The 27,133-nt window shown below is 41.3% G+C and overlaps 1 protein-coding gene across 33 annotated transcripts in view; it reads left to right on the forward strand.

The window, feature by feature from the left end:
* Window positions 1–27,133, forward strand: part of CAMK2D (calcium/calmodulin dependent protein kinase II delta) — a 119,294-nt gene that overhangs the window by 31,271 nt on the left and 60,890 nt on the right. For all 33 annotated transcript variants that reach the window (XM_072928818.1, XM_032748270.3, XM_041716022.2 and 30 more), the window contains exon 4: window positions 15,851–15,910. In XM_072928818.1, coding sequence (XP_072784919.1) covers window positions 15,851–15,910 — 60 coding nt within the window. The remainder of the gene's footprint in view (window positions 1–15,850; window positions 15,911–27,133) is intronic.

The raw sequence follows: 27,133 nt of genomic DNA on the forward strand, positions 1-27,133 counted from the left end.
GGGATGGCTTTAGTAGCAAGTTGTCAGACTGGTGCTAGATCCTGGAGAGTGTCTCACTGCAGGCACTTCGTCTATTCAGCTGACATGGTGAAAAATCAGTTTCAGCGCATGCAGAGTCTGCAATGCCTGGAAATCCCTGCTTTTTAAGGCTGCTCCAGCGTGAGGTCCACAGATCAAGTGGAAGCTGTTCAGTGGGTGCTGCCTCAGCACTGCAGTCAAGTACTTTTTAGATCTGGTCATATTCCCTGTGCTCTTAACATGTCTGTGGTTTGCTTTCACCTTTTTGCTACTGACATTCAAGTTGGTGCTTCACCCTTGCTCAGTCATTTCATATTTGCAAATTCCACATCTCCAGATGCTTCATACCTGTATCCATGGGATGCACTAAAGCACACTTAAGCAAGAGAGTGCTTCCAATTGTAACTTTTTTTTTCAACTTGTATGCAGGATTGCTTACAAATGGAGAGCAGGGACTTCTAAAAATGTGCACAAATGTGAATGCAGACAGCCAAAGCCTGTAGCTGGGAAAGGAAATTTCTAGGAATGAGATACATATCTGTAAATCTGTTTCAGCTTGAAAATTAAGAGGAAAATGCAAATCTTATATCTGAAACTTGTCTTGCTTTCCTTTTGGCTGTCAAGCTCACTGCTGTTAATATGTTAATATTTCTACTTTTTCTCTTGAGAACCTGACATCTGATGTCCTTTAGACAGATGTTTTCCTGAACTTTATTTGTAAAGAAGTTATAAATTCTGTGACTCCTTCCTGTTATAGAACATCAGGTTGTTCACACAAGAGCAGAAGGCAAAAGCATTTGGTGCAAATAGCCCATACAGCAAAGTGTTTTGTGGTGAACATACAGGGGAGCATTCTGGTTTATGAAACCCCACAGCCTGAAGCTTGACTTCTGTATACTAAACCTCACTTGCTCTGAAGCTGCATGGGAAATTTTAGTCACCTTTTCAGTAGGCTTTGTGCTCTTACTCCCTCAGGACTGCAATTCTCTTGGCCTCTGAAAGGCTGACAGTAGTATTTTTGTTGTTGTTCCATGGCCCTTGCAAAGGTGAAGTCTTAATGTTTTTATTAGCAGTGTCAATACCTAAATATTTCCTCATGCTGGCAGAGTTTCAATACAGCTCACACTAAGGCCATTGAGGCCAGCTTGACTGGGAGCACCAAGGCTTGGGAGTGAGAGCAACTGTGCTCAAAACTTGAAGGAGATGCAGCAGTGGTTAATGATTTAGAAAAAACTAAAAACATTATTTGGACATGGCAAATGATGAGAAAAGTCTATGTTCCAGATGAAAGACTTGTTAGTAATAGAAGAGCTGATTTCCTGCCTCTGTATTTTTAAACATCTAAAGAATAGCAGTTACAATGTAGTAAAATTGAGGTTTTAAGGTGGAGGTTTTTCTTCTTTTAAGTCTTCTGTACTTTGATTACAATATTAGTAAAAGTATTGGTTTAGTTTTTTATTCTTAGTAGGAACATTGGTTTAACTTTTTGTGCATTTCGGTTGATGTTGGATTTTTTTTTCCCAAAGGCCAAGACAATAATAGTAAGTACTTTCTTCTTCTTTTTTCATAATTTCTTTGTGGCTAGTGCATGCTTAAGAAACTTCGAGTGTAACTTCCTTTTAGCAGCCTCTTGGCAAAGGCTTTGGTTGTCGTTTGATCCACGAGGTCGCATCAAGAGACAAACCCAAGAGATCTTTTTTTTGCAAGAGAAGTGTTCATGTAATACTTCATCTTGTTGCTGTATGATAGTTGCACAGGTCACCAGATCTTCACTGCTATCTTTGGACTGTTTTTATAAAGAGAAGTAGCAATAGAGGAAATTCTCCAGAGAGTTACATTAGAAATAAAACTAATAAAGATAAATGAGCTAAACATGGCTTCAGAACATCCAATTGAAAATAAAAGGCAACAGAAGAGTTTGTACAAACCCCATGGGAGGAAAAACTGAAGCAAGCCGTGTCAAATAAATCTTTTCGGCTAGCCTAAATATATGGCAACAGTTACTTTGTTCATATTTGTTTCTTTTATACGGTAGCACTGCTACTTCCAAGGGTTCTTAAAAAAAAAATCCAACCAGGCAGCAGCTTAATTTCTGGCTGCCTGTGATTAGGGCCTTTGTGGAGAGAGGCAACAAAATAGATCATTTTCAGTATCTTTTTCAGTATTAGGTGTATTTGCTACCCCTTCAGCCAGTTTGTGGTGCTGAATAGTCTTTTGGCTGCAGACACAGATACTGATACTGTTATGGTAAAAGCTGGGTTGTGGGATGTTTGAGTGAATTTTAATTAGATGGGAAACAACTCCAGGAGCCAAGTTTTTGCAGCATGAGTCACGATGTGCGTGCTGTGGAGCAGTTCCATCAGTGAGAGTTCTTCCAGAGTAATGACTACAGTGCCTGGCCCTCTGCCAAGGAAGGGTGTGAGTTTCTGGCTTTGTTTACTGAGGTGATTATTAGCTCTTCTCTGAATAAGAGCTCCTCTAAATTCCTAATTGAAAAAAAAAAATCTACTTTTTGACCAGTGTTAAACTCAATGAGCAGGTAACAGTGAACTTTGTGACAGAGGTAATTGTGCTGCTGGTGTTTGCAGTGGTAACCAAGATCCTGGTGCTCTGTGGTACCTTTGAGAGCTGGTGGGTGCTGTGTGAGGTTGTGCTCACCTTGCAGAGCAGGGTCTTGATTGGCAGTGTCACACGTGTGGGAGCTGGGTGGTGAAGGCTTGGAGGAGCCTGTGTTCACACATGGTGCACAATAACCCTGAACAGAGCTCATCAGAAACACAGCTCATGAGTCAGGCTGGAGGAATGTGGAAGTTGGGCCCTTCAGAGCCGTGTTTTGCACAGCAGCGTCACTCCGTTTGGCATAGCGTAAGGGAGCATGTCGTTGTCATCATGTGGGAGTTTGAGTTGCCTGAGGAGCAAAAAGGGGGCAGATCCCAGAGAAAAATCTGCTCAGCTGTCTTTGTGGTAGGTATCATTGCATGCTGTGCTCAGGCAGTGCAGGACTAAGTGCCAGGAACCAACCTCTCCACACCTAGTCTGGGGAATTCAGGGTGATTCTTCTAGCAGGCTGATCCTGGTGGTTTTGCCAGCAAGTGTCTGTCATGATGGACACCTGTAAGCTAACAGATGGCTTCCTTTCTCTTCCTTCCACCTGGGCAATCACAAACTGGTCTGGTGTGCAAAGGAGCAGAGTGGATGCAGTAAATTGGGATGATTTAATTGGGTTGAGTGGGATAGCTCAGAGTGACAAGTTCATGGCAGATTAGTCAGGGTGCTGCTAACAAAAAAGCCATTACCAAAGCAGCAAACTTCATTGAGTTCTTAACATGGGAAACATCTACTCAGTTGCACAAGTGCAGTCTTGATGTACCAGGAGGTGAGGGCTTTAGGAATGTGTGTGCTCTTTTGAGTTCATGTGGTGGCATGAAACAGGTAATCCTGCTTTGAAAAGGGTATTGGAGAGATTGGTTTAACACCAGTCTAGACTTTGGAACCCTCTCTAGAAAATGCCTACGACTGCTCAAGGAATGAGGACTGTGCCAATCATTTGAAACACTCGTGCGTGAGTGTTTCAACACGCTGAGGCCAAATGTCCGTGACGGTCGGCTGGTGTGGGATATGCAGCATCTGGGATTCCTTCAGGCTGACGGCTCCCCAGAGTCACTCGTGGCTGAGGCTGGAAGGCACCTCTGGAGGCTGCCTGCTCCAGTCCCTCTGCTGCAGCTTGAGGAGCCCAGGAGCATGTCCAGCTAGCTTTGGTACAGCTCCAAGGATGGACACTGCACAGCCTGCCTCGCTGGGCAGCCTGTGCCAGTGCTCAGTCACTCTCAGGGGAAACTGATGAGCTGTACTGGAAAGAAGCTGAGAGTTGCTGCTTTGCAACATTTTTTATCAATGCTTTCTGTGTCGATTCCTGGATGCTGTAGAAGAGAAGGTTCTGTGGTCCTTTTTTTGTGCTGAACTACAAAGCCTTTCCATCTCCAAGAGCTGTTCCATGCTGGCTGTGAGCTCTTGGAATTAGCTGAAGGGACTGTGGGTAAATGCAGCATATGAGTAATGAAACTTCTGTTTTATAAATCTGGTATAGCAGTGGGACTATTTCCCCAGCGCTTTGCTGGTAATTCAATCAGAAGTGGCAGTTTTAATTAAATAACACAACTGGGGGCTGGTTATTTCTCTCCTCCAGTTCCTTCTCGGTTTTAAAAGAGAAAGGTTGGGGGTTTATCTACAATAGTTTCATTTTCTACAATAGTTTTCAGTTATTCTATATGATAAGTGGAACGTTGTGCTGTACCAGGGAAACCACATTGAATGTGGCGGTTAAATAATAGTGGTACATAACAGCCATAATTTAAACGTTATTTATTTCTATTAAATAATTTTTTCAGTTATTCAGAAGATTCCAGGAAAAAAAACAACAGTACCAAAGGCTGATCCTTAGAGGGAAGAGGAACTGAACAGAACATTATTTTTAATTTTTTTGTTTTTATGTAACCTCTATCTGGTGGAGAGGTTTTCTACTGAGTAAATTGAAATTCTTTCCTCTCACTCTGAATTACATTTAGTTCTTGTTTTTTTTTGGAGGGGAGATGGGTTGTCATGGGTGTCTGCTGTATTTTGCCAGTGCCCCATGCTGTGATTTTTTTCACTTGCATCAGTGATTGGGGTTTGGCAATAGAACATCTCAACCATACAATCTCTAATCAGAATAATAAAATTCCAGAGTGAAAGTGGCAGTGTGGGTACTTTAAAAAAATGGTGTTGCTGTAAATATGTTCTTATATACTTATTTCTCTAAATCATCCAGCTAATCAGATTGAATGATTTCCAATTAATATTGATTACTTTCTTGTTTTCTTTTATAACATCAGTAAAATACTGTGCAATGCTAATATCAATGATACTCCAGTATTTCCCTCTTAGACAGCTAGTATCTGTCACTGTGCCAGAATCTGGAGTCTCTGGAATATTAAAACATCTTCTCTGAGTTCTTTTTTTACGGAAACAAGGGATAAACATTCATTATCTGGAATGGGCTATTTGCTGGGTTTGTCATATCCCTGAGAGTGTGTGGTTTTAAAAGATTGATCCAATCTTCAATGCTCTTTAGCTGGTAGTGGGCATGAACCTGACACCGTGGGAAACTGGAATCCATCAACTGTTCTTTTACATAATGGGGTTTTTGGGTGGTTCTTCTATTTTCCTGAGGTACAGAATGATTTGCTTGCCCTGTTTGTTTTGCCAACAGAGAGATAACCCAGTTTCCTACTGTTTCCCAAGAAGCTCAGTGGCTTGGGAAAGGGCCAGCAGCTTGGGAACTAACACTACACGTACAAATAAACAAGTGTTAATTCTCTTAATAGTGGGAAAAAGCTTAAATCCCTTTAGGCAGGTTTTGTGCAACCACTGTCCATTAAGGAGAATGGCTTTCCTCCTGGGACACCCTGCCTGCAGCACTAGATGATGGCTTAATCCTCTACAGGAATTCTGTATACTTACGCTTCCCTTGATTATCTTCTATATCCTTTTGATTGTCTTACATACACTGATTATATTCTTTATCTTCTGAGCATAACACATGGCACACAGTGCAGAATGCAAGGCAAACACACATTTAAAGGAGTTTGTTTACGCAGTAAATCCCCCAAATTTGTCAAAAGCTGAAGTTTAACCACCTGTTAATGCTTGCTTGAACTTTTATTTGTGGCTGTTTATAAAAATCCTGTTTATTTTCTCCTCGCAATAATTAAAAGAAGAAAAAACCCTCAGACTTTCTTGTCTGGGGGCATCTTTATTCACTGTCTGTAGAACAAGTGGAGTGATGCAGCTGTTGATTAAACCAAGTTATTTAGGCATGTCTTACTGAAATAAGACAAATTAGGAATTTCATAGAATCCTAGAATGGTTAGGGTTGGAAGGTGCCTTGAAAATCATCTCATCTCATTCCCCCCCCTGCCACAGACCTTCCACTCTCCAGGTTGCTCCAAGCTGTGTCCAACCTGGCCCTGAACACTTGTAGGGATCCAGGGGCAGCCACAGCTTCTATGGGCAGCCTGTGCCAGGGCCTCCCCAGCCTCACAGGGAAGGATTTCCTCCTTGAATCTAGTCTTACCTTTTGTTAGTTTGAAGCCCTTCCCCCTTGTCCTGTCACTCAAGGCTCTTGTCCCAAGTCCCTGTCCCGCTCTCCTGTGGCCCTTCAGGCATGGCAGGGAGCTCTCAGGTCTCCCCAAAGCCTCCCCTTCTCCACACTGAACACCCCGAGCTCTCCCAGCCTGGCTCCAGAGCAGAGGCGCCCCATCCGTCGGAGCATCTTCATGACCTCCTCAACTCACTCCAGCATGGCCCCATCTTATCTTGGGGCCCCCAGGCCTGCACACAGAACTGCTGGTGGAAGAGTTGCCTCACTTAACCTGCTGGTCCTTTTGGGGACTCTCTTTTACAAGAATGTGTTTGCAAGGCTAGTGTTTATTTTTTTAATGATTGGCTTTACAAACCAAGTGAATTGCAATTCTCTCTTTCTCTGCAAGAAAATGATTCTAAAAATAATGTCAAGATAATCCTCTTGCAAAAGATCGTACTCATGTAGCTTGGAGGTTATGGCATCAGTGTCCTGGTATCAAAGATTGCTGTAATGTAAAGCTTCAGATGGTTAAATGCTATTCATGCACATGGTATTTGAGGAGGAGATTTGTTTTTATTATGAGCAAAGGCTTAGCAACTTAGCAGAAAAAAATTAATACAGTGGGTTAGTCATAATCCACTTATTTGTTTTAAAGCAACTCAACGGATGGAAGACAATCAGGTTACAACTTAAGGTGGAACTCCTTTTTGAGTTTATTTCTATTGTTTTAGCTTTTTGTGGGCCATGTAGAAATAGTGACTTTACCTATGGCTCCTGTTTACTAGAGGCTGAGCTTTAGGCATCAGGATATTGTTATTAATGCAATCATATCTTTAGTCCTATAATACTAGTGCAGCCTACTGTTATTTTTTATGAAATAGTCCTGTAGGCATGTGCTTATGTATTCCTAGTGTTTCTTCTTGTTATGAGAAGCTTTGGCTTTGATGTGCTGCTTAAATTTCCTCTGAGTCATAATGGTAGCTGCCAAACCATTGTTTTTGTTCAATTTGGACTTGATTCTAGTTCTACAGTTGTTTCCTCCTAGGGAGTTAAAATCCATGAGCTTTTATTAAGATAAATGTCAGTGATTTTGAGTGTATTTGCATAAAAGAAGCCCTTAGTCTCTGGTAGGATAAGTCATGTGTAATGTTCAGTTTTAAAGTAACAGTGACTACAGGAAATATTGTAAATAAAAGTTGTTGATCTTTTCTGCACAATGGAATTTCCCTTTCTGTTGAATATGGAGCACTCTCTCATCCATAAGCTGTCAGCGAACTGAACATCCTCACTGGTCATCCTCTGTTTAAAGAAAATTGAAGTTTCTCCCTCACAAACAATTAATGCGATGTCTTGTAGAAATTACATCTACAAGGCAAAAGATGATGACCATGGGTAGGATTTTTAAAAATAAGGGTTGCCAAAGTGAAAACCTAAAATCAGAGTTCAGAATTTGCTCTTTGCAGCAGCTTCAAAATGAGTAACTTGTGCATGTCCGAGCCAAGTAGCTGACCCAGACATGTCATGCTACAGTGTCATGACTTGACACCAGTCTTACATGTAACAATTACTCATTTATATTAACAAAGCTGGCGTCAGTCAGAAGCTCACATTTATTTCAAATTGACAGTCTGCTGCTTACATGTTGCAGTAGTATGACAGTGTGTTTGCAGTATGACTGCTGCTTACATATTGCAGTAGCTTAGTGTGTTTTGACTATATAGTAAGCTGCATTTTTTTTTTGTTATTAGACAATATTGTTTGAGTAACATTTTTAAGGAAAATGAGTATTTCTCATGCATGTCTTGCTGCATCACTTGAGAATTTGAGGGTGCCTTCAAAAATGTAGTCGTCAGAAGTCTGCTCAGAGTTTACAGCATTGTTAATGGATTTAATGTGTTTACGATGGGCTCTGTAGGACTGGAGTTTAGCAAGGCAGTCAAGTATATCCTGCAGCCCATCCCTCTCCCGTGAGCTATTTGAGTGCAAACAGATGCTTTAGTGTTCATTAGACTGATAAGTCAACACCTCAAGTTCCAGGCATCTCTTACATGATTTATTTTTCTGAACTTACTTTCGATTCCGAAAAAAGAAACATATTTTTTTCCAAATATTGCTTCCTGAAAATTGCAACTTTCTGCAGGAAATGAGCCAAGAGAACTGAGAAGCCTAAAAAAGTTTAAACAGCTTAGGAGAAATAGAAGCTAAAAAAAATGAGGAATACTGAATGCACTCACATATTTATCAGCAGAATTTAAACAAGAAGAGAGCAGGCAGCTTTAAGTTGAGAACCAAAAATGGAAGGGCAGTGAAATAAGGGAAGAGCTCCCAGCATGCAAAATGAAGGACAGGCAGTTATGGAGGAATGGCTGAGGAGGACTTGGCTGATCATCAGCTCTAGGAATTGGCAGGTTTGAGTCACAAAGGAGAATACACTGCTGTAGGGACCAGGAGGAGGCAGCAAGGGCAAGATTGAGGATGTAAAGTGCATTCAGGTTTTCCTGTTGTGGCAAATAAAAGCTTTGCATGAGGATGGATCAGGGAGGTGCTACAAGGCGCAGCACTGGATGGATCAGATCAAAAGAGGTGACAGGTACAAGATGCAACACAGGGTGCACAGAGTTAAGTGTCAGGTGCAGATTGGTGGCAAACAGATGGAGGTGACCAGGTGATCACACTCACACTTCTGGCTCTCAGGCCCTTTCTGTTTACTTTGGCACTGAACAGTTTACAGTTCTTCATTCTGCTTCAGTAGATGTGCTGTTTATATAACAAAATAATATCTATAGAACTACTATATGTAATTGTGCATGTACCTTTTATAGAAAACAATAATTAATGTATGTATCTATCAGCAGTTCTAGACTTCCACAAATATTTTTTTTTGTTTTTCTGAGTCAGAAGAGTGAAGTGAGTGAATTGCCAGCTGGCTGTTTCAACCATAGCAAATGAGGGTCATAAAAAGGTGAAAAAAATAGGATTTCTTAGCTTGAGCTCAGTAGTGTGTGAATGTGTGCTGTTAGGAACTGTTTAAAGGTTCCCAACAGTTGGGGTAAGCCCAGTTTGCATTCATACCATTCTGTTGATCTTTTCTCTGTTCATTATGAGCATGGTTAAACACAAATGATGGAAATAAGTGAAATCATGTGGGCTCAGTGTTTTGCTATTAATGTCACATGTTGTCTTCACTCCTTTTGCCAGCTCACTGGAAGTCAGGTAATCTTCAGTTTTAGCAGCAGTGCTAGAAACAGCACAAATGCAGGAATACTCTGTACCTTTTGGTCATAGCAGGTGTCATAGAAATCAGGGATAAAGTGTCTGATAAAGTGCCCTAAAGACACTTGCAATGCCTCTGCCTTTGTAATGTGCTTTGTAGATGGGAATCAGGTCTCTGTGTCCATTTATCAATTTCTCGCACACTGTGAAGGGTAAAATATTAACACAGAAAGAGGGTGGGAAGGGGAAGAAAGCCTTGCAGGAACATCAGTCAGCTGAGAACTGTTATTGTTGGAGGCCTTTGCAGCTGAGTACAAATGTGCCTTTTGTTTTCGTAATGCTGTGGGGCAGAATTTGAAGCTCTACAGGTGTGGGGTTTGTTCATTATTTTACAAAGCCTCTTGAATTAATATCTTTCGCTTTTCCTTGATATTCAGCAGCTTGGTGGAGAGAAGCGTGTCTGGGAACACAGCCACAGAAATAACTGGAGGCACACTCAGTGCCCTGATTTCTGCTCTGTTGATGCTTTTGACCAATGGCCTAATAGAAGAATTGGCTGTGCTATTGTTGTTGCATGTTCCTACCCATTACGGAGCGGGGTATCCATGGAGAAGATGCCTTTATAACAATGAACACCTGGCGTGTGATTCTGCTTGGGAAACATTAGGAGGGTGGGTCAGATGAGCACTCGCAGTGTCTGGAATTGTTTATTCGAAGAATGTCCCACTTTCCGAGCTATAAATACTAGGAAGAGAGGAATAAGTAAAGACTCTGTTCAAATATCTCCCCAGGAGCAGGTACTGAATGCTGGAGCATTCATTGTGAGAAAGTGCATTTGGGAATTGAAGGACTCCATTGCTTAGCGCTTACTTCTTTAAGAATAGCAGGGGAGGTAACTGAGGTTTATCTGTGAGCACTGCTGTAGCATGAACTCAGTAATGGAAAATTCAAAGAGCTGTGTGATGGACTGTTACATGAATAAATGTGGTTCTTGTTTTATCTTACCCGCTGAAAATGAATGCTTGCAAACTGCTAAAGGTCTGTAAATTGCCTTTCATAAGAACCAGCTCAGGCAGGGGCTTAGTAATGCTATTGGTCCCCACTGTCATGGTTTGACCCAACAGGCAGCTAAACAGCACACAGCCTCACTCCCCCCCTGCTGCACACCCTGCAGGAGGACTGGGGAGACAATCAGAAGAAATCAAATTAAGATTTGTGTGTTGAGTTAAAGTAGTTCACTAAGAAAAGGAAGGGAGAATAATAATAAGTAATAGGCAGAGGATGATGACAAAGAATTAAAACATACAAAACAAGTGATGCATGATGCAAATGCTCATGGACCTGTGCCTACTCGGTTCCCGAGCAGCAGCCCCCAGCCAGCTTCCCCTCAATTTTATCAAGAGTGTTTGGGGTTGGAAAGGACCTCTGGAAATCCTCTAATCCAGTCCCCTGCTAAGGTAGGTTCAGCTGGAGCAGGTTGCACAGGATGATGTCCAGGTGAATGTTGAGGATTTCCAGAGAAGGAAACTCTCTACAGCCTCTCGGAGCAGCCTGTTTGCAGTACTCAGTCACCCACACAATAAAGATGTTTTTGCTCATATTCACATGGCTCTTCCCGTGTTCTAGTTTGTGCCTGTTGCCCCTTTTCCTGTCACTGGGCACCACAGGAAAAAGTCTGGCCTCATCCTCCTGGCAGCCACTCTTAGGGAATTTGCCTGTGTTGGTCATATTCCTCTCAGTCATTTCTTCCTCTGCCTCAAGAGGCTCCAGTCCCCTCATCATCTTTGTAGCCTCTGCTGGACCCTCCCCAGTCCTTCCTTGTCTGTCCTGAGCTGGAGAGCTCAGATCTGGAGGCAGTAGTGCACATTTGGCCCCAAGGGGGAGAGCAGAGGGGGAGGATCACCTCTCATCCTGCTGGCCACACTCCTCCCATTCACCCTGGGATTCCATTGGCATCCTTGGCCCCCAGGGCACTGCTGCGTCTTGGACTCAGTGTTGTCCACGCAGACCCACAGGTGTGTCCCTGCAGAGCTGCTCTCCAGCAGGTCAGCCCCAACCTGTGGGTGCTGTGAGAAGCTTGCTTAGTGCAAACACTGCTTACAGCAGCTGCTAAAACATTGCTGTGGGATCACCATGATTCTCATCCTAAATGCACAACTTAGCACTGTACCAGCCTCTAGGAAGGGAATTATCCTAGCAGAAACGAGGACACCCACTAGTGGATTCAACTTACAGAAATGGTCAGCTCTAAGAAATAGAACTGGGCTGTTTCCAGAGCCTTAAGGCTTCATCAAAGGGCTTTTAGAAACTGCATTTGGTGCAGTTAGATTGTGTATAAACCGCAGTCCTCGGCTTAAAGCAAGTGTCTTTTACAGCACTATTCCTATGCACACCATGCCCTTAAATCACAAATATTTATGTCCCACAAGTCTGTGGGTACTTTGTTGTGTTCTAGACAGTTGTCAACCAAGTTGAGAAAGTGAGGGTAGTGGGGAGGAGAGGTTGTTGCTCTGTTAACCTGTGCGTTCTGTTGTCAGAATTTCTGCAGTTATTTTCTGGTTTCCATGGCAGAATTTAACAGCATCAGGCTGCTCTGGGTTGCAGTGCAGTCTGAAGAACCCCTTCCATGTTAGTGCTCTTTGTTTTCTCTTAATTTAGCTGTGTAAAGAAAAACATGGGAAATGCAAGTGTTTAGCTGTATTGCAAGGAGTAGGAGGCAGGTTCAAGAGACCATTCTCAAAAAGATAAGCAAGACATGTGCCAAAGCATGCATCACTTTATACTGGCTCATAATCTATCCAGTCAGTCCTGGGGGAAAAATAAGAAATGGACAAGACAATGCAAGAGACATGGGGAAAATGCTTTTATATTGTTCACTGTGGACTACGAGCTCTGATAATAAAATACAAAAAGCAACTACAGAAGTTGCTACAGGTTTTGTTAGGAAGATTCTTTGCTTTGGAGACATTTGCATTTTAGATACCTTTGTTGATAGGTGGCCCTGGTGCTAAGCTCTGTTTGGGTGGTCACGCAGGATCACCACTTTGGGTGAAAATTCATGGTACTTTAGTAGAAGAGATAAATGCTGAAGACATTAATTGTATGTTTTCATATATTAAGACATACAATACATAATTAAATGCAAAGATTATATGTCTTTAATTATGATGTTATGATGCAATCCCAGAAATGCATGTAGTCTACACAGGTAAGCTTTTGTAAGAAAGCAAATATTGATACTACTGAAACAATTAGTTATTTTATTTGCCTACCTAGTAGAAACTTAGTGCAGGCAGTCTAATTTTCTGAGGCAGGTGTCATAAATTATAATATTAGCTTTGGATCTATTAGAACATCATCATATGAATGAGGACTAGTTCAAGATTTTAAGCTTATACAGTCTATAAGTACCCCCAGTTTTAAAGCTATATTCTGTCTGTTTCAGGTTTCACAGAATTTCATTAGTTATTGTAAAGGCTGAGATTTTCATGGTTCAGTGCATTAAATCTTGTTGTTTTCTTTTTTCTTGACTCCATGTCTCATTAAACCTACTTGTTGGTGGCTGCAAGGTTTTTTTCATTAATAAACTGGCATTATTCTCATTGCTGCTTTCTTTCCAATGGTATCAATGGTTGACAGGCAGTCATCTTTTTCCAGTCTTGGTAATGGGCTGTTGCTGTGGTAGAGGCCATTGTTCACTAATGGAGACTTGCTTTCATAAAATAATCTAGAATTTGCAGAGCATTCCTTCTTTTGCATTTGCTTTGCTGCTTTCTGAGTTTGTATTTTTCAATTAATTACAGTTTCTTAAGCAGACAGTGTAGGAGACCTGTTTGTAACTGAGTCTGGGTAATCAAAATAAAGGAAAGGAAACAAGTATATAAATGTACTTGTGTGTTCCCTTTTTATTATCTGTGCGGTTTTCAAGTTTGGCTTCCTGCTCCTGATAATAATTTTTCCTGTTTCGTGTTTACCTGGCAGGTAAATGCAGTTTTATCTGGTGAATTATAGGCTGTCAAAATTGAGAGGCATTAACTCTTTGATTTCAATAAGTGACCTCTTATTGCATTTATTTTTTACACAACGCTTCCTGTGCTGTTACTGTTGTAGCATAAACATTTGACACCAGATTCTATCCCAAACTTTCTCAGGGTTTGGGGGAGTTTGTGCCTGCTAGGTAGTTTCCCTGGCTATGTGGCAGGACTCTTGTTTCCCAGTGGACTCTGCAGTGGCACACCTTACCCTTCAGATGTTTGGGAGCTGAGTGCTCAAAGTATTTCGGTGTGCCCTGCCCTCTGACATTCACCTTTAGCTCCCCAGCACTTGAGCCCTGGCAAGAGGCAGGGTAACACAAATAGCTATGGGTGGCACAGCAGTTGCAAGTGCTTGTAAATAAACCCAGTGGACAGAGGAAGGAACAGGATTTCCTAAAACTCATAAAACAAACATGCAGATTTTAGAGGAGAGTAGTTTTCTTGGATATGGCATGAAGGTGAATTTGTGTTTGGATCCACCCCCAAACACTTAGATACTGCAGACTTACTCCTCTAGCAACACTAAGGAATACTTTCTTTGGAAATGCTGCTGTCATCTTCTGGGCCTTAATGTCCACTTTAATCCCTGGCTCAGGAAGTATTTAATGCTATTTCTGCTGCCTTAGTGCAGTGTGCAGGCTGTGAGGTACCTCCAGTCACCCAGCAGTGTGATAGCATTTACTGTGACACAAACAACTGAAGGAGTTAAATGCAGAGAGCTCATTGTTCTAATTACATGACAGCAGAAAACACCTGGTTGGTGTCCATCAATATACTGGTTCAATTTGGAGTAAAAACCTGGGAATACATAATGCAGTCGATAATAATGATGTTTATGATAGTATAGATGTTACCTTCATATGTTGCAGTGCATCCAGCAGCATCTCTAAGACATTTTTACTGTGATTTGAAAAATATCAGGTGTGCTTTTTTAATCATTACAGTTATAATCAATAAATTATATTAATCACATCTAGTGTCAGTTCAGGAGTTGTGATAGAGTGGTTGATAGCAAAGAAACTTCAAATGTTTATACTTCATAGTCAACTTCAGAGATGAAGTTCTTTATTATAGCTGTGTTATTCCTGAAGAGTCGACACAGGATGTTTTTAGCACTTGATAGAAGACTGTCAGACACCTTCCAAGTTTCTGGCTGTGCTGGCTGATCTGGAAATATAGCTGGAGGTGGTACAGAACAGCCTTTGAAATGAGAGCTGGAAGTGCACCAGAGACACAGCTCCTACACAAAATGTCTGATAGCCCCTGGATTGTTTCTTTGCTTTTGAGGCAGTGGTCACATTTTCATCTCTGTTCTCACCCCAGCTTAGTTCAGTTTGCCTTGCAGATCATCTCCCTGCTTGCTCTGGGTAATGTGCCAAGTGCTCAGCCCACGATTAAGTTACAGCCAGAGCTGCTGGACACGGAGGTACTGTAACTGTAGATGTCTGTGCTTATGTTTCAGCCTTGCTGCAACTGAATTAAAAAATCTTAATGGGAAACCTCAGTGTTGGAGTTTAACTTAAAAAAAAAAAGAGCTTTAAGCTTATGTTGCAGATTTATAATTCTTTTTAATACTTTTAACTTCTGATTTTTTTTTTTTTTTTTTTAGTAAACATTAAGTTAGAGAGGGTTAAGCTGACAAATTTTCTCATTCAAGTGGTGGAGGCTCTTAGGCCTCAGAAAGTATGATGGGTCAGTTAACAAGTAGTGACTAGCTCAAGAACTATCCCAGTTCTTAAAAGCATATGAAAATAATCTGAACTGTTAACATATGTAAAATTGCTTCAGTTGTTGTTACAGTTGGCTGTGAATATTAAGAAGTACAAACTGCAGAAAAATTAAACAAGTTTTCCTTCTTGTTCTTTCCTCCAGATTTAAAATATGCTGTCAGAAACTTGAAGCGTTAAGTATTTTAAAGGTGGTGTTTGCTTTCTGTGTTTTATTTGAAATCTGTTGTTATAATTCTTTTGACCTAAATATAGTTTTTTGGCCTAACTGGACACTTTGCAGTAAGGATTGAACTTCTTAATTCTAACATCTGATGCTAAATTTTCGAATCTTCAGAGTTACCATCCAAAGCAACTTGTTCTAAACTTGTTCACTTTTTAATATTTTCAAGGTTCAAAGCTTATTTTTTACACTTCAAGCAGTTCGATTTTCCAGAGTTGGTATTTTGGAATATTTGTGTTGTCTATTGCAGAAAGTAAAACTTGACGCAACAGTAGTATTTTATCTCCAGAAAAAATTGTTAGGGCTCAGTGATGTACAAGTCCAGAGCTCCAGCCTCCTGCTCTTCCCAAAGGTTAAAAAAAAATCAGGTGAAAATCTTAGTGGATCTAAATAAAGGAGATATTTTTTTAAGATCCCATCAGATGATGATGATGTGACGGTTGTGTAAAGCAGATACACTAAACTATGTTAATATTCGTGCTAACAGCAACTGTTTTGCTTTCTTTTGATGCAGATCACCAGAAACTGGAGAGAGAAGCTAGAATCTGTCGCCTCCTGAAGCATCCTAATATTGGTAGGAACATTTCATTGCTTCATACAGTATTTATCAGTTTAGAAAATTTAGGGGAAATGGAAATTAACAAAGAGCAGATCAGAAATCAAGTGCAAATATCTTCAGGTAAGACTCTTTCTTTATGACATGGTGCTTCTTACAGATTCTGCTGTGGGATGCAATAATCTGATGGATCACCTGCAGCAGTGTGCAGTGTTCTCACCTTTGAGCCATTGCTCTGCCATCAGTGAGCTCTCTGTGCCAGGTGTTGGGGGGGTGTTGAGCAGTGTGCAGGAGGGCCTGTTTTCAGGATTGTTCATGATTCTGCAGGGCATCTGCATAAGAATTTCAGCTGACAGTGTCTGTTGCACAATGAGACTGACCAATGTCAATAATTAGTGCTGGTTTTAGTGAGATGCTTATTTTATACTGTATTTTGTGTTTGAGAGTCCATCCTTCCGAGTTGAAGAAAGCTCTGCTCTTTTTATTTTCAGAGTTTGTGTGTTCTAACCATGTAAAGCAAAAAATAAAGTTATTTTGGAGGGTGGGGTGTGTTGGTCTCCTTGCTTTAGAAACAGTGTAGAGAGGTAAGTACCTTGATCTTAAGGGAACTGTAGCTGGGTTTTTCCATTTTTCATACACTGAATTATATGCCAAGGGTATCTCTCACAAGAATATTTGCTGTACCCGAGACTTCTCCAAAAGGGTGGGAATTTGCTGTTTCTTATGGCATTTTTAGACTAATAAAATTGTTTGGTGCCTGTGATGCCTAAGTTTTAGCTTTCATATTTTTCAGATTCTGTAGCGCTTTGCTGTGTAAGTCTGAACTTCATATAAAGTGTTAGCAAGTTCTCCTCACAGTTCAGTTACACAAAACAATCTTTTTCCAGCCCAAGAGCTAAGGAGACTATTGTAGCTTCAGGCCCAAAGAAGTGTAAACAACAGCAAATTGAGAAGAGCAGTCTGGGAGGATGGGCATTCATAACCTGAAACTGTAACTGGACACTTGACCCCAATATGGAAATGGGCCAAAACTTAGAAAAGTCTGAAAACTCGTGACCCATCATCCATCTTGTGTCCATTTTGGGGCCGTCTTAGGCAGAGCCACAGCCAGGCTCTTGTATTGCCAAGGTGTTGTATTGCCTTTGAAGGCCTTTGAATAAATACCTACTTTTCATTTAACTCTGTCTAGCCTCTGTTCCAGGTAGCCTCTTTAGGCATCACCTTGGGATTAAATCAGCTCCTTTTTTTTAATTATACAATGTATCACGGCTCAAAATTACATGTCAAATTTCTGCAACATCTCTCTTAAGCTTACAGGTTTGACCTAGAAATTTTATTAAGAAGGAAGAGGAGTGTTTTCTGTGCTATTTTAGCTCACCAAAGGTTTTGCTTTGTAAAATAGCGAGAGATAAGCAAATGTACAAGTGCTTTTAGGGCAAAGGTGCAACCCTTCTGCAGCTGTGGTTACACTTACGGTTTAGTCAGATTCCAGAGCCATTCACCTGGGCCTTACTAGAACCAGAACATAATGGTAAATTTCCACAAGTTGGGGAAAAAGAGCACAAGACAAGATTGAACTGATGCAGGGGAAGGGCTGAAATGCACAGAACTCAGTTGAAACAAAAGTCTAAATTGGTTCCATGTGGTCATAAGTCTTCAGCTTGTTGAGCAGTGTAGGATGGAGTTCAGCTCCTCTATGGTAGGCCAGCTGTTCTGCATGCACAGTTTGGATCTGTGAGGTTTGGCTTGGAGTGCAAACAGCTTTGGTGACAGGCAGACAGGGTTCTACAAGTCTGCACAAACTGTGCATCATCACCTGCACCAAGGTGTGCAGTTCAAGGGGGTATGGACCAAGGGTTCTGCTCCTGTTTCAGAAAAACTGCCATGTTCTAGATCTGTCTGAGAGAAGATTTTCATGACCTGGAATTACCATGCCAGGGTTTGGCAGCAGGCATCGTGTTCTGTCATATTCCTTCTCCTGCAGCAATGCCCTCAGCTGGCTAAATGATGACCCTAAAATCATTCCAAGTGCTGCCAGCACCCCACTGGAGCTCTTATGCTTGTGTCACTATGACATCTCCTTTTAAAGTGTCATCTCTGGTGAGTAATGGAGCTGCATCACGTGAGGAAGCACTAAGAGTGAAAAAGGAAGTGTGCCGGAGGAAGGGAGCTCAGCTCTGACAATAAGTGTGTGTAAGTTAAGAATAATAAGAATAAAAGGGTAACTATTTTTTCAGGGTTATTTCTGTAGGAAAGCAGAGGTCTAGTTTAATTGATGGGGTGGTTTCTCAAAGATGACTGTGTACAGGCGGTTATTTTTGGAAAGCTAAATAGGCCGAATATTAAATGATTCTGTTTCTGTGCAGTCCTTACTGTCCATGTTCATAGCCAAGAAATGTCACAGAAATCTGCCTTGAAGAAGTTGGTTCACTTCTACAAGCAGGGCTCCAGTGCATCTCTGAAATCTGAGCTTTTTTGTGCAGATACTGCTTTGCACTTAACTGCTAATTCAGTTCATTTTTCAGCATCTTTCTTTTTTTCGTCTTTTTAATAAATCTATGATTTCTTCTCTGTCCAGCCTTGTAGTTATGATGCCTAATGAATGGTGTAGGAAAAATAAGGAAAGTGGACTACAAACAGTAGTCCACTTAAGTAATGTATATGTGAAAGTTGGTTTAGAACCCACAGAATTTCCTCATCCTTTCCACTTGCAGCTACTCCTCACCAATACTCACTGTTGTGATTTCTACCTGGGCTGCAGGAGTTTGTGCCTTGGTGAGATTTTCAGTATTGCTTTGTTTCTCAGGTTCTTACTGTGGTGACTTGGCCATTCTTAGTATGTAGAGGGTTCCTTTTTCCAAAGTTTAAAATGGATGGAAATGTAGGTTGAGCTTTGCTGTTCAGAGAACCTAATGCTTTTTCTTTGTGGATTGCACATCAAGTTTTAAAAGCTTACTTCATTTGCTGAGCATGTACCTGCACAGGATTTGTCATCTTGGGTAACTATTACTTTTCCAGCAGTTCCATGTGTACTAATGCTCCCTTTTTTTAAATTTAGAAGTTTGAAAAGAAAATTGATGAGTAACCATCTCTTCATCCATTGTCATTTTCCTGATTTTTCTCCTTTATCTTCTTCTGGTAAACTTTGATTTCTTGGTCCTCTTTTAACTTGAGATAAACTTAGTTTTTTGCACTCTGATTTCTAGTCTTGCAATTGACATTTTTTTTGTGGTGTAACACTGTTGCACCATCTTGTTAGGACATTTGGCATTTACAGCTGCTTTGCTAATTTTGGTTTATGAGATCCCAAATAATGATAAAATCTGCATTAGTCTGATGCAAGCTCCAACCCATTCTAGAAAATTGCTGATTCAAGCCTGCTAAAGCCATGGAGTTTTTTCCCCAAGTGGAGTTTGCTCTTGCAGGATTTGTGCTGTGTTTGGAGAGTATTTTCCTAATGGGAGTTACAGTCAAGGTCTCTCTGTAAGGACTGGAGGGGCTTCTGCTGGCTTTGCATTCCCATTTCCTTATAGCCCATAATTCCTGCCTCTGCCACCTCTTCCCAGACCTTACAGACAGTGTACAAGCTATGGCAGGCAGGCAGGGTCCATCAGCCAGCAACATCAGGCTCGAGTCCGACTCTGATCAATCTTCATCCCTTCCCCAAAGGCAGCAGCAGATTTTACTGACATGTGGCAGCCCTTCAGGTGATAAATGAAGTCCTTTTGGCACAAGGCCAGGCTGTCCCTGCATGGCTCTGTAAGTCAGGGTGCTTGCAGGCAAGTAGGGCTGCCAGGCTGGGACTTGGCTCTGCTAGGCCTGAGCCTGTTCCTGTGGATTGCTGGTCTGGCCTCAGCCAGGCTGGGCTGAGGCACCACCACAAGCGTGCTCTGGCAGCAGGAGGCCTCTGCTCCGTGAACAGCTGGAGCTGCACCAGCATGTGGGAACATGGGCTAGGCTGGCCTTGCAGCAGGCCAAGAGGTGGCCTAGATGCAGAACAGACTCAGGACACAGGGAAAAAGACAAATCCCTTATCTGGTTTCAGGAGTGTGTTGGTGTCCATTTGGAGTCTGCTTATTTCCATGCTTTGAGCTGGGAACTTCTCATCAATGGCTGAGGCAATTGATAGCACCCAAACTTGACACTGCTCCTCACCACACTCTGTGCTGGTGTATAGCTTACTGAGTCCTTTTGCCACAAGAAGAGGAGGAGAAAAGCCTGCATTTTGGAGTTACTTCCTCTCCCCACCATAACACAAAACATGAGCGCTGAAGTGGTCAAGTTCCTCATGTGGGGAAAAATAATAAACTATCTATTGCCTTGTCCTTTTTGAACAGAGGGTAATTAAAGCTATGTGGGGAGTTTGTGTCCTTTATGCCCAACAATATGTCCTTTATGTTTATATTCACCAAGTATGTGCATGACACTTCATGAAGTCCCAAGAATCTCAAGAGAAACACTATTAATGTATAGAAAATGTGGATGCAGTAACTCTGAATTTCATTGGTCTTACTGTAGCTCAGCTGGTGTTAGTTAAGTTACTCTATAATCCAAACACAGGGTAAAAATCAGGCCTGTTCAGGTTGAGAGGATGTAGTTCTCCAGCACAATTTTTTTCCTGAACTTAATTTAAGGTTTTAGTGTATGTAAAAAATATGTCGTTCTTTCCTGATGCAGTGGAAATCAAACCAATCCCCAGCTATATAAAGTTGTGCTCAATAAATATGGTCCTCAGGGATGTATTGTCCATGTCTATGCAAATAAATAAATAAAACTTTTTATGTAAATATAAAGCTCTAGTTTGCATGGGACTGATGCATTAGAGAATCTCACTTCCTTTAATTATTTTTATTGCTTAGATGAGCTGATCACTTCAACAATTTTATATCTCATCCATTCCATTGAATTAATTAAATTTGCAGTTTCTATGATTAATAAGGTAAACCATAATGCTTGAGAGAATTAAAATAAAATATCAAGAAACCAAATAAACCAGTGATATAACATTATTTCATATTTAATGTAAGAGCCAATTTAGTAGTGAGTATTATAACACAACAGATTGAATGTTTAAAGTCAGCTGTGGCTACAGCAAGTAACTGACGAGTGAAGTGCAACAACAAAATACAGAAGCTGGTTTTTCAGTTGCTCTTTGTGAAATTAAATGTACTGGAACAAGACTGCACCAGGCAAGAGCACACAGGGGGGCATAGTGGGGCTTGTTGCAGCTTTTCTGCAGGCTTTCTCCTTCTCAGCAGTTTCTGTTACTGCTGTGCATCTGATTCCTTTTAGTTGGTGAAGTTCTTGTGAATGTATGTTGATGTTTAAGAGGAAAAGCCCAAAAGTTTTGACTTCTGTTGTAAGGGCTTGGTGTGGAAGGGCTTTCTGTAGAGCTGTTGGTGGCCCTGAAGTGAGTGGAGTATCAGAACCCCCCAGCAGTTAAAAGATTAAGTTATGTAGTGCTAATCAATGTGTCAGTGATTTTCAGTATGAGCCATATGAAGCATCAGATAATGTGGTTTGAGTGTGCCAGCAATGGAGGGGGAAGGCAGCTTTATTTGGCGTTACAGCTTTTGTCTCTTTTGTTTGCAGCAGAATCCTTTTATTCTGCTAAGTGGCATTGCATCTTTAAGTTTCGCTCTTCTGGGTTACTGTGGAGCATAAAAATGTCTTTGAGTGCAGACAATGACACCACTCTTTGCCATGCTACATTAATTCTCTTTCCTTTTAATGGAGCACAAGGTTATTTTAGCTCAAGTGAAGCATTGCTGGCTGTAATATCCCTGATAACTGTAGCAGTATCCATAACAGACTGAGGAAATGAGGTTTCACTAAGGTTTGCCACGATTTTGTAATTTTTTGCCTCAGAAAGTACATGCCTAATTTGCACCAAAATAGGTAATGATTCAGTATAAATCAAGTGTGAACCAGATCTTGAAGCATTTTCTATCCCTGCTTAAGCCTCTCATATGTTTCCTTAAACGCATCAAAGTTCTTTTCCTGCTGTGTCCAGATTCTCCTAAAGATTTTTTCTTTCCCTGAAGTCCACTCCACTTTTGCAGCCAGTTACTTAAAATGTAAAATAGAGTAATCCACAGAAAAAGGAAGTGGAATTTGACCACCTCTCTTGAGGATCCTGCTGTGGGAGGTGAGGGCTGGGGTAGCTGCCACACTTTGCACTTGTATTTTCATCTCTTGTTGTGCTTTACTTTCTATATGTGTTTCCTGGAATGAAGAGTTTCATAATTGGCTTCACTGCTGACTTCAAGAGCTGTGGGAATAAGCTCGACTGAAATGAATTGCTCTCTCTCTCTGCACACACAAGATGGATCTTTCAGAACTTACATTTTTTTTGTTGTTTGAAAGCTTTGTTTGTTATGAATCTGTGACCACGTGTTATGCATACGGATAGACATCATGACTCCCAGCTAAACCACAAATATGTAATTTTCCTCTGGATTCTTTCCTCCAAAAACAGAGATCTCTCTACTGCTTCAGCTAAACTAAGCTTTTTCTTTCAGTAAAGCTAGCACAGACATTTTTAGAGCATTTTTAGGGGGTATTCAAAGTTCTGTTCCCTTACAGACAACCTTGCTGATGGTCTAATAGGTGAATTCTGCACTGATATTTGGATTGATACCCAAATGTTGGGAACCTTTACTTGACCTGAGGGTGAGGAAAAACCAACCCTCAACCAAGAACAGGTTGCAATATATTGGGTGATGCGGATGGGCTTCACTGGATGGCATTAGAGCAGCTTCTGCAGGGATGGTAAAACTTGTCATGTGTTTTCTGTGATAATCCTGCCCCAGTCTTGGCATTTGTGGCTCTGGGCTGAACCCACTCTGTGGGACACTTTTGTCTTGGCCCTTTCCCTAGAGAAAATAAGGAATTCATTCAGGCAGCATTTCTTTCCCAGGCACCCTAAATCTGCCCATTTAGAGTGTTTGACAACCTAACCCATGGTGGCTTACTGTCACCAGGTGGCTTGCTTCTGGAAAAGGTACCTCCAAGGAGAAAGTGTTGGGCAGTCTGTGCCACCTGAGGGGGCAATTTGGAATTGCATTTTATAGGCTGAACTTGTCTGTGCCATGTCACATGTGTAAGCCAAATCTGCTTGTGTTTTGTATTTTATATGCATCTTTATTAATGGAATGCACACTCAGGAAGAGATTTTATATCATCTTAGATACATATTGGAAACAGCACATGGAAAACTAGGGCTCGGCCTGCCTGCTTAGCCCAGCATGTCCGTAGCTCTGCAGGGATGTCACTCTTGCCTGTCCTTGTGCATAGTAGGGGTGTGAGAGGCTGGGGCCAGCCTGACTCATCTTCCCCTGGGGCCAGGGGACAGCACCGATGAGTTCCAGGCAGACAGACATACCCCTGATCACCCCTGGCTTGTTGCAAGTGTTTCAAACGCCCTTTAGATTTTTCCTCACTCCTTCAAACTTGAGCTTTTAAAAAGTTACTTTTCATCCTGATTTAGTTCCACTGCTGTTGGGAGTATCTGTCACATGGCATTCCAAAGGATGCAAGCTGGTTTGCTCCCTGGCTTTCTGCTGCATCCTGGCACGGAGTGCATGCTCTGACCCTGCAAATAACACCAACCTCCATCGCTGGCAGTGGATGAATAGGTCCTAATTGCTCAGTTCAGGCTGGGCTTTTTCAGATTTCGGCACTGGAGACTTTCCTACTCCTACAAGACTGCTGATCCAGGCATTTTTTTTCAGTTGATAGGGGTTTAATGATACCTCTCTCCTCCTAGTCACCTTCCAAATTTGGAAGTTCTTTTTATAGTGGTTTCACCAGAGTGTTAGTATTCTCATGGACTGCCCATGGGAATGTGCTTCTAATTTTAGTTTGTCCTCTACATGTCTGTCTCCTTTAAATGCATCCAGCTTCTCATTCCAGCCACAGTGGGCCAGGCATGACACTCCTGATACTTGTGCATTGGAGATGTTCTGGTGTTGCATTGTAATAAAATCCATAGCTCCTGCTCTTGTGCTGCACAGCAGTGAGTAGCACTGGTGTCTCAGCGATTGTACCACGCAAATAGTGCTGTTTAATTAATAGATTTGGTGTGCATTTATTTACTAGGTGACCTTGAGAGTTATTTAATTGTGTTTCAGCAATTTATACTTGGTCTGATGTTGATGGTGTTAGTGCTGGGTTGTGTTGAATTTGACTGTGTGGTCTTGCCAGGAAGGACTTGATGGATGATCTAAAACCATAATTGCAACTGACTGGCTTGCAGCTATCTTTTGTAGCATATATGTATTTTGGGAGTTACTGGATGTGCTAAATGAGAGGAATATTTAGAAAGAGATTTCAGCTGCAGCTAGTAGTCTGGGTTTGTGAATACAGACTGACTTGTGCTCTCCCCTGCAGCATTTCCATCCAAGTTTATGTGGGTTGTCACTGAGCTAATTACAATCTTAAAAATGATCCCACAGGACAGGACAAGCTCTCTAATTTTCATTTATTGTGAGACTGTGATTAAAAGACAATAGCAGTTTCTCATCATAAGCCTCAAGTTTGTCATCTGTTAAGTCAATATGCATTCCCTGCTTTTTGTAAAACAAACACTTGGAATCATTTGGGATCATCATGCACTGGTGAAGCTGCACGTTAGGGAAATGACAGTAATTTATAGTTGTCTCCAGCTGTGGTAGCATCACTCACTGTGATAGTTAATTGACAGAGGGGGAAGGCATGTTCACTCAGAAGACAATACAGATGGTTTTGAGCCCAGCCCAGTGGATAGAGATGGAGTGGGATCATTATGGAAATGCTCTATCTGGGCATTGTACTTTGGAGTTGCTCAGCTGTACGCTCTGTTAACTTCCTGAGAGCTCCTGCAGCTTCAATGTTGTCCTGGCTGGTTGCAGAGGCATTTGCTTCTCTGAGTTACAGCAAGGTTTTGTTCACCGCCTTTGATGGATGCATGTCTGCAGCACCACACCGATGGAAACAGGAGACAGTTACCTAACCTGACTTTTTTCTGCTTTGGCACTTTTCAGACTGGGCTTTTTCACATCTGCTGTGAGTGTAAGAAACAGACTCAGTGCCTGCATTTCACCTCTTGCTACCATAAAGAAATTAAGAGGGATAAACTGCAGTGGTATGGATGGAGCTGGTCTCTGGGATGCTCCTGTTGCTCCCATTCAGAATGCTCAGGATTCATGGTTATGAAATAGGGCACCAAGGACAGAGATGTCATTATAGTCATGCTTTAGGCCTGTTGTGTTCATTTTAGATCTTTTTCCTCAAAGCTGGTAACACAGAATTTTGGGACCTGGTCCTATGGAATTGGTTTTAGCCTTCTCTGTTTGCACAGATATAAAAAAACCCCATCAGATAAAGGCAGGGAGAAGGTGGATTTACAGTGATTACTGTGTAACATGGGAAAGTAATAGTTAATTCCATAAAATACAGAATTTTCTGTGAAGTCGACTTTATTGTCCTGGAACTAATTTTTTTGCTGGAGCAGGTCCATGGTGCGCCAAATGCTGCCATCACTTCAGAATAAACCGTTTTCTGCTCTCCAAGGGCTGCTGTTCATTGGAATAATATAAAGCATAATTGAGAAGTGATTTAGAGAAAATGTAGGTTTGGTCTGGTTCAAGAGAAGAGCTGGTATCTTAGCACTTCTTTTGGTTTTAAATAAGATTTTGGAAGTTTAGAAAACTACTCAGCATTCAAATGGTACATTGTGATACTTAGTATTGCCATCACAGGTGCCTGGAATTTGTCTTTTAGTCCCTGGAGTGGAGGATAAATTATTTGGTTGTCCTGTTACCAAACCAAATAAACCGTCATTAAAAGGTGGTACCTACTATGATTAAGTGAATTGCTGGTTATGCTTCAGTGAGTTTTGCATGGGTCCTCAGAAAATGAGCTCAGATCTGTCTTATGTTTATAACCACATCACTGAGGGATGTGGCTACATTTGTACTGTAGTTTATGGAGTTTTGACTTCTTATAGAAAAGATGATGCAATATGTGATCCTCACTGCAAATCTGGAATATTCAAAGAGCACACCAATTCTCTTTGATGTAACACTTCCAGCAGAGTGGTAATTAATGTTACACTTACCACGCAGAAAGTAGAATTTTAGGTCTGTCTGCATTTAAAAGCTCCCTGAACTTAATCAAAAGCTAATTTATTTTTAAACTGACGTGGCTATTTCTTTGTGGCCACCTACTGTTCTGTAAACTGGGAAATTGTTTCAGTTTAAATTAGCTGATGCTTTGTTTTAAGCTGAATTAAGAGAGCGTAAACTTTGATTTCATGCCAACATAATAACATAAACTAGAGCATTTTCCTCATGTATACAGCAGTCTTAACGAGTAGTATTTGTAATTCTCACGCCACAGTCTACAAGAAACAAGAGCAAATAAAGTTACTTTGTATATTCTTTTGTCATGTACCCATAGAGAGGGCTGGCAAGAATTCTTAGAGACAACTTTATTTGAAAATGAACTTTAAATGTTAACATTTTAAATGTTATTTACTCAAGCTTGAGGTAGAATGAACTTTGACTTGAAAGTTATGTATTATAACATAGAGTTTTTATGAAAAACCAAAGCACAGTAGAAGCTTTTTCTGAACATCTGTATTTCCAGGTGACCAGCAGGAGAGTAATGACAATTTTGACATTAGATATGTATATGCTGAAAAACTACATTCACTGTATTTTATGCTGTGCCTAACATATATTTAAGGGCAGAGCCTACAAGAGAGGGGTTTGCTTCTGGTTCACATTCCACAGCTGGCAGTGGGCATTGGATGAGGCAATTCCAGTGCCACTGGTGTTTTCTGTCCCCCACCACAGCAATGTCTTAGCAGTGAAATCTGCTGGTCTGGTTTTCTCTCCAGATGCATGTTCTTATTTGGAAACTACTGTAGGAAATGGAAAGTTCAGCCTCATGGAAATGTGGTGTGGGTTCTTTGTTACAGTCAGGATTCCTTGACCATGAGTGTCAGGGATTTGTTTCTGCAGGCATAATTAGTCTCCCTTATTTACTTTGCAATGCTGCTTTGCAGAGCAGTTCTGTGTCTAGGATGAATAATGTGATAAAAGCACATGTATGTGTGCACGATTATCACTTACCTGGGAAGCTGCTGTGGCAGATTCTTTACAGGCTCATTGGCCTGCAGGTCCTTGTGAGCTGTTTGAGCAGAAATCAGAGCAGAGACACTTCCATGGAGACACTGGAGTTCCATGTGTGTTCTTC

Source organism: Taeniopygia guttata, chromosome 4, assembly GCF_048771995.1.
Source record: "Taeniopygia guttata chromosome 4, bTaeGut7.mat, whole genome shotgun sequence".
Taxonomy (NCBI): domain Eukaryota; kingdom Metazoa; phylum Chordata; class Aves; order Passeriformes; family Estrildidae; genus Taeniopygia; species Taeniopygia guttata.